Genomic DNA, 7,677 nt, shown 5'->3' with positions numbered 1-7,677 from the left:
CTTCTCGCCCGGGCATCTACGAAAATTTTGGCAACTAGACACTGGGTAGCGCAAGAAGATGGTGTGGGTCTTGGTACTATGATTGTTGAGTGGCTAGGGGCCTTGTAGTGTCTTAAGGGGTGAAAGAAGTCTAATCGAAGCGGTCGCTTTCAGGAACAACTAGTGATCCCCTTGGCTTCTAGTGTTTGCCGCTCACTCAAAACCAGAACCAATCGATATCGGGAGGGTCATTGTTAGAGCCGATCGTATCGCATCCAGCAGGCCTACTAGATTTCTCAGACAAAGCGGGGTAAATTAATGCCAAACCCGATTTCCATTAGCGCCATCAAGCATCGGGTATGTCGGGCGGGCCTACCGATGCTACCCCGGAAGTTGACTTGTCATGTGACCGTTCAGCTGCAAGCAACATAATGCCCAAGTTCCCATTTATTTAGATTCTCTTAAACTCTCAAACCTGAGTTAAGTTCGTCTCCAGCTATACTATTTGTTCCCTCATGCCACTCGCATCCCCCAATAGCACGGTCGCCACCAATTCCGCGGCTCAATCTCTGCCTGCCCCATCGACGACTGGGTCCGCAGGAGGTGAACAGTCAGCCTTCAAGCGACGTCGTATTGCGGTCGCATGCACTTCATGCCGGCATAGAAAGACACGAGTAAAATCCTGCAAGAAAAAAAAAACAGATATATGATGATCTAACTATTATAGTGTGATGGCGCCCGACCATCTTGTGCCTTTTGTGCTGACGGAGGCCTTCAATGTGTGTATGAGGAACCCCTTCAAAAAGAGAGCCAGAAGAAGTCAGTTATCCCCGCCCGTATCATGAATGATCGAATGTTTATTGACTGCTGTGAAAAGAGTACAGAATGACTATGGTGAACGTCTGAGAGCGATTGAATGGACACTCCGGCAATTAGTGCAGAATCAAGAGACGGCTCAAGGTAGGCCAATGCATCGACGCCCATGCACAGCCTGGGAAGCGCCCGACACATCCCAAGAAGTCTTTCTAGGACCTACAAATGAAGCTCAAGCTGAGGATACGGAGGTGGATACTGTTGACGGCTTGGCAGCCATGCATAGCGGTGATACGGATACGCGATTTTTTGGTGAGTTAGATTGCCCACCATCATGTTCTCGGAGCTCATTGCCCGTTTCCGGAGGCCCTTCGTCAAATATCTCGTTCCTGCGTATTGTCTCACGGGCAACATCGGCCGCTCTAAGGACTGTTGGACCTTCACATCGTCTGAATCAATCAATACCCGAAGAGTCTATCGCACGCCTGCAATCACCCATTGCTAGTACTGCGCCGTCAACTCCCGACAGCCCCGCCTCCATAAGTCCTCAGGTGCTTCCCGTCGAGTCTCGAGCCGTCTGTTTGATAAAACTCTATTTCTCAGACACCGGAACTATGTTTCCTTTTGTTAGCGAGAAGCAAGTCCTAGCATCATACTATGCTTCCAAAGACAAGCAATTCTCTGGTCTTCGTCATTCTTTGTTATGTCTCTTCAATGCAATCTTTGCCTTTGCTACTTATATCAGTGCAAAACCAGAGCAGGCAATCACAAAATGTGCTACGGAAGCTGACGTTTTTTTCAACCGTGCACTCGCCCTGCGGTCGAGTGGGGCTCGACAGTCAAATGACTTGGAAGAAAGTAAGTAGAAAGGCCTCCTTTCTCCCGTATGGCGATCATAGATGCTGACTTACACCTCAGTACAATCTCTGCTCCTTCTGAGCCTGTACTGCCAGGGTACTCAGCGTCCCGAAGAGGCATGCACTCTACATGGTCTGGCCGTACAAGCCGGACTCAGACTAGGCCTACACTCACCTTCAAGACTGAACCAATCGCAAGGGTTAGAGAGAGAGATTCGGAAGCGACTGTGGTTTGGCTGCTTCGTGGTGGATAGGTACGTCTCCAGGTTTCCTCTCCAATCTAGTCCCGCCTAGACTTATTAGAAAACCTTAGAGCCCTCAGTATGACGTTAGGACGGCCACCTATTATTCAAAACGAACACATGAATCTTGAACTTCCACTTGATGCCAGTCTAGATGGTCCTTCACACACGGCAAACCAGGTTGGTGAGTACAGCGAGTCTGGACAAACCAACACGACCTGTTTCTTCATCGCCACATTGTAAGTGCACCTTCAGAGTTATCAGCAGTTGCAGCTGGAAAGCCTCTTTGTATTGACATAATTGCATGGCAGAAAGCTCTACGAGATTATGGGCACGGTTGTTACTAAACTGTATGGACAGAATCTGGATGAAGAAATTGCAGAAAACACTGCAGTTCGGATGCAGGACATATTTCTCATCGAAGAGGATCTGAGCAGCTGGAAAATGAGCCTACCCGAGAAGCTACGGCTACGACCTTGGGAAAACTTTGGGTTGAGCGAATGGTCCCAGCCACATTACCATCCAGTATTCGCCCGTCTCAGTGTTGTGACTCAGCTGCGATATCTCAACGTAAGGATTCTACTCCACCGCCCGGTGCTAAGTCATCTGCCCTGGAGTAAAAGGACTCCATCTTGGGAAAGAAATAGAGAGAAGACCTTTACCGAGCAGACATGGAACTTGAGCGTCATCATCTGCCAGGACTCAGCGGTGCAAATTATTGACATTATCCACCGCGTGACTGAGTCGATGGATCTTCTGGGCGCTTGGTGGTACTCAGTATATTTCAGTGAGTGTCTCTGCATGTTGGATTCATCCCTAGCGGTGGTGATATTGAACAAGTTCACTAGCTTTCAATGCGGCACTTGTTATCTTCAGCCGCATTCTTCTATTACTGGACACGCGCAACAGCGCCTCATCCAGGGCGACAGACCCTCAAGCAGATCCAAAGCTTGTTTCCGAGTTGACGACCAGATTAACACGGGCTATTGAAGCCACTGAGCGAATCGGCAAGGATGCAAAACCAGCTAGGCGGGTGCTGGCGATTCTAGCAAAACTTGTCAGAATCTGTCTAATACTAGGTCAGTCAAAAACTGCAGTATGCCATGTTGTTGCTGAGAATTGTATAGGAAAATACGACCCTAAGAATGGGCCTTCTATCTTGTCCACGCTCTGCGCCAGAAGCTCACCAAATCCTTTAGAACCATCAACCTCCCTCGGCTCGGGTGAAGGTGTGGCTGTTGGAATACCATCCAACCCACAAGAGCCACTGGCACCAGCACCAACCCACATGTTTGATCCTCTCGAGAACTTGTCTCAATGGTGGGCGGCAGGGAATCTTGAAGAACTGGGGGACATCATTGGTGTTGATCCTGGTCTTGTCAGTTTGATGACAATGTGAAGGCTATGGATGCTGGCCTCAAGGTGCATTGCGCTGTACATGTTCATAATAAGACTTAGATATCCAAGTCAATAGTTCGCGTACGTTGTAGTTAGCGAATTGCGACTCGATCATCAATGACTGTGGTGCTCCCCGCTAAGCTCAATCCACAACAGTCCAGGCTCATTGGAGTTATCACCGTTGGTCATTACCATTTGTCACTTCTCTCTGGTTTCTAAGGGCTATATATATCCAACTGCGTGCCTATTTAGCTTTCAAGGTATATAACTGTCTGTGGGGCTGCTATTCTGAGAACTGGGCACCTCGCTTATTGACGTTTTCGTAATTTCACTTCACACTCAGCAGCTTTATTGAAGAAGCCTTCCCTTATCATAGTTGACTTGTCGTTGAGTCTTTCAACGTCAAAGAGCTTGAATAGCAATGCCATGGCTTTCAAAATCTCCATCCATGCGAAACTACTGTCATTAGCCCACGATTGCAACATGGCTGGAGCCGTAGAGCACATACTTTCTTCCGATGCAGGCTCGAGGTCCGGTAGAGAATGGAAAGAAATGGTCGATAAGGTTGCTAGAGTCTCCGTCAAGCCACCTTTCAGGCATGAACTCTGTGGGACATTTGAATATCTGTGGATTCATCATCACCCCGCAAGTTGGCACGCTGATGACTGTCTACCAAGATACCAGATGATTAGCACACGTTCCAAGGTTATGATTTGGAAGTCAATCTGCCCTCACCTCTTCGGGGATAAACTTTCCTGCCACCATTTTCCCTCCCGCAGGAGTTATTCGTTCTAGGCCAGTTGCACTCGTAGGTCGGAGTCGCATTACTTCTCGCAAAACTGCAACCAGATACGGAAGTTTGGCAACTTGACCCTCTTCAGGAACCCAGTCATCAGCCTGTTCACCTGGAAATCCCTCGTCGAGTTCCTGCTGAAGTCGCGACTGTATTGTAGGATCGCGGGAGACCATGTCAATGAAGTTGGTCATGGTGCTGCTGGTGGTGTCGCTACCTCCAACGATGAAGCTGATGGATTCCGCAATGATCTCGTTTTCGTCTATTGGATCTTTGTTCTTTGCATCTGCTGCTGCGAAGAGATAGCTGAGAAGATCACGACGATCATCCGCACTTTCCTTACGCAGGAGGAATGCCTCGCGACCAATCTTTTCCAGATTAGCGGTAGCCTTCAATCCAGAAGGCCAGAATGGATCCAGAAAGTAATATTTCATGAATGGCCTTAGCCAGGGAGTTAAAGAACCAAGGGCGTTGAGGACTTCTCCACGCATATCGATAGTCCGAATTAGATTGTACGGGTCGTTACCCTTCTCGATGAAGCCGAACGGCCTGCCAAAAGAAAAACTTCCGATAACATCAAAGGCAAGATAATTTGCTAATATATGCTATTAGCGGGTTCATGAATGAGAGAACAAACCAGGGCGCAAGGCGATTAAAAACAAATGAAAGGTTTCCTTACTCCACACCACAAAGTCAACACGTCCCTCTACCTCTTTGTGGAACCTAAGTAGCTGGCGCTTCCAGGCTAGCAGTTCAACGTTCATGTGAGGCTCAAATTCGGTTAGTGCTCTCGCGGAAAAGGCTGGGTTCATGTATTTCTTCTTTCTCGTGTGCGTTGCGCCATCGCGAGCATTGAAAAGAACCGGCCTCACTTGTACGAAGGCGTCATAGAAGTCGCTCTTCGTAAAGCCAGTCTTATGACCATAAATCTGAGTAACAGCAGAGGGGTCATTGATAGAAACATGATTAGGAGCAATCCTGACAAAACTGCCGTACTTATCATGTTGCTCCATGACGGCTACCGACCGACGAGTTTGGCGGCATTGCGACACGAGCCAAAGAGAAGAGATTTTAGCCCAGAATGGTCCCGGGATATGGCGAATCTTCGAGGTCAGGAAAAAGACGATTTGCCCTATGATCTGTGCAAGTATGGATTAGTTCATTTTCAGGTAAATGTCTGTGTAAAATTATTCACTGTGGATGAAACGAGCGCCACTAGGCCATAGCCCAGCAAGGAGGCCGGAGTATGCTGATCCAAAAGTTGAGAATTGATCAAGGCACCCATAATTTTGGAAGTGAGTTCGTAATTCGGGCAAGTGTAAGTTGTGATTGAACGATGGGCTTTGGCTATGCAGAAGCGCCGAATATTATACGTTTCAAGAAGTAGATGAATGCGATTTCGTCAAATCATACCCACACGATGTGGCTTCCGTCGAATCCGAGGAAACCAGCGAATGACAATGCCCCATCGGGGATAAAGGAAGGCTTGTTCTGGTCCTGGCAAATGCTGAGGCCTCGGGCCGACGCAAGATAGCTATCGGGGATAGCGGATAGGTCTCGGAAACGCGGTTGGGTAGATCCCGAGACATTGCCCCTGTTTCCCCAAGTTCACCAGATCCGGAACGCGGGGTACGCTTTACCCGCCCACCACCCTCAAGAATACTAACCAAAGATATTACATTAACTTTCGGGACGGGGTAGCCGGGATCTGGAAACACATTTCCCTGGCTATATTTGATATCTGTCGATTTGGCCATATTCGGTCCACAATTCTCTCTCAATCCGATTTTTCTCAAACTCACACTTAATGCGAACATCTTCTGCAGGCAAACACCATATTAGAAAGCCCATTCAGAGAGAGACTCACATGCACCGCTCGTTATTAAGACTCATGGCAATACTTGGAACTTGATTAGGAAGGTGAATTGCTACGCGAGGCGACTACCCAAGGAGTGGTAAGGGTGGCCCGATACTATCACCATGAGACTGTCCATGTATGCGGCAAATCGATGACATCAAGGCAATATTCGGAAAAAACTAAATATCACGAAAGCGGAAACTACTAGCCGGAATACTCAAGTGCATATCCAGACAGGAACCCCTCCAAAGCGCGTCCGCCACGCGCGTTTGACTTGCGACTCCCCATACTCTCGTCATACATTTTACTTTGCTGAATGAGGGCATCTGCCAAAGATCGGCAGCTCTGTACAGTCGCCGTTTTCTAGGGTGGTCCAACCGGTGGCCGTCCAACCGCCGCCATGTACGTGAGATATTTCTGGTAAGTCTGCGACGGATATCGCGGCGGTCGGACATCAGCAATTTCCTCAATGATATTCTCTCCAATGTTATTATCGGCGTTCATATAGTGATAGACCTCATTCCACACATGAGAGACATTCCCATTACCGATACCCGGATCGGGTATCGATCTGTCCACTGGTTGAAACAGGATAGCGTATGCGGTTTTGTTAAGATTCTTCCACCAGGCTAGCGGAGCGGAGAAGAGCCTCCCCCCAGGAAGGTAGCTGAGGATATTGGAGTATACGTCGCCAGTGCCCTTGCTGTTCGTCGTGATGAGCTGCTGGATGCTGTTTATTTCTGCCGCGATGCTGGAAGGGTTGCCTGCCGTGTCCTGACTGACAATAGCTCCCCCTCCTTCTGCTTGTATGCCTTCAAGCATCCACAACAGGACCAGATCTGCGAGCTTCTCGTTGGGGTAGACCGTGTTACTGAATATGTTGAGTATAGGGAACAAGGCACTTTCCAGCATCGTGCCTCCTTCTCGGAGGAACTGGAATTCCTGTCTAGCAAGGTCGTAATGACAGCCCGGGAACCATGTTTGGTGTATCTCGAGGTCAGCAAGATCTGGATTGTCGGCATGGCTCGGGTTCCTCGACGCTAGGCATGGTTGAAATGCCCAAAAACGGTCATGCATTGCCAAGGCATGGTAGACCTTCTTCACAGCGGTCGATACCAAGTTGTCATAGAACTCGGGCCACTCGAATCCGGACCCGGTGTGATAGTTTAGCCTCGGCACGCCGCGACTTCCAACAGTGTCAAATATGCCCATGAATTTGATTGGCGACCGCACCGCAAAGCTGGCATTTGTTCTGAACTGGTCCATCTCGGGTGACGAAGGGTGATGAACGGCATGCGGGCTCCGATAGATGCCATAGACCTGCTTGATCAACACCGCGTTTCCCCTGTTTCGGATGATTCCGCAGGTATTGATCATGCCGCCGACCGACCTGACGATGTAGGCACCCCTACTAATCCCGAACATCCACACCTCCGTGCGCACATCCTCATTCCAAGTGAAGTTCTGTACGATGAAGTCGTAAACCTCGGTACACTCCTTTTCCGCCTGGGTCGCAAAAGCGCCGTTCCAGAGATAGTTCATGAAATCACCACCCAAACCGACCCCGTCGAAATATCTAGCACGAACGTCGTGAGTTGGTGAGTTATAGACAGCAGGATTCGCGGCCAAATTGATTCCAACCATTTGCGCAAGGAAATTGATGTTGCTCTTGGTGTTCGTTTCTCGACCGCACCAGGTACCGTCGCACAGGACGATAACTCTTCTTGTCGTTGCCAT

General features: G+C 49.0%; 3 protein-coding genes across 3 annotated transcripts; 1 reads left to right on the top strand and 2 right to left on the bottom strand.

Annotated features, from left to right (window-relative positions):
• Positions 1 to 769: 769 nt before the first annotated feature.
• On the top strand, positions 770 to 3,290 carry NCS57_00470300 (Fungal-trans domain-containing protein; the record flags this gene model as incomplete). The annotated part of the gene is made up of 8 exons (XM_053054657.1): positions 770 to 1,104; positions 1,159 to 1,650; positions 1,711 to 1,790; positions 1,855 to 1,903; positions 1,953 to 2,130; positions 2,203 to 2,678; positions 2,740 to 2,970; positions 3,019 to 3,290. Exons 1-8 carry the CDS (start codon positions 948 to 950, stop codon positions 3,288 to 3,290), a joined length of 1,935 nt encoding a protein of 644 aa, XP_052916817.1. The 5' UTR covers positions 770 to 947.
• A 719-nt stretch (positions 3,291 to 4,009) lies between these two features.
• Positions 4,010 to 5,095, bottom strand: NCS57_00470200 (uncharacterized protein; the record flags this gene model as incomplete). Its single annotated transcript, XM_053054656.1, has 2 exons — positions 4,010 to 4,677; positions 4,762 to 5,095. 2 exons carry the CDS (start codon positions 5,093 to 5,095, stop codon positions 4,010 to 4,012), a joined length of 1,002 nt encoding a protein of 333 aa, XP_052916816.1.
• A 1,208-nt stretch (positions 5,096 to 6,303) lies between these two features.
• On the bottom strand, positions 6,304 to 7,677 carry NCS57_00470100 (DUF2235 domain-containing protein; the record flags this gene model as incomplete). The annotated part of the gene is made up of 1 exon (XM_053054655.1): positions 6,304 to 7,677. The coding sequence occupies one exon, from the start codon at positions 7,675 to 7,677 to the stop codon at positions 6,304 to 6,306; it is 1,374 nt and encodes a 457-aa protein (XP_052916815.1).

The sequence above is a fragment of the Fusarium keratoplasticum genome, chromosome 3 (genome assembly GCF_025433545.1).
Source record: "Fusarium keratoplasticum isolate Fu6.1 chromosome 3, whole genome shotgun sequence".
Taxonomy (NCBI): Eukaryota; Fungi; Ascomycota; class Sordariomycetes; order Hypocreales; family Nectriaceae; genus Fusarium; species Fusarium keratoplasticum.
The sequence above is the reverse complement of the archived record's forward strand: the minus strand, read 5'-3'. Positions and strand labels throughout refer to the sequence as shown.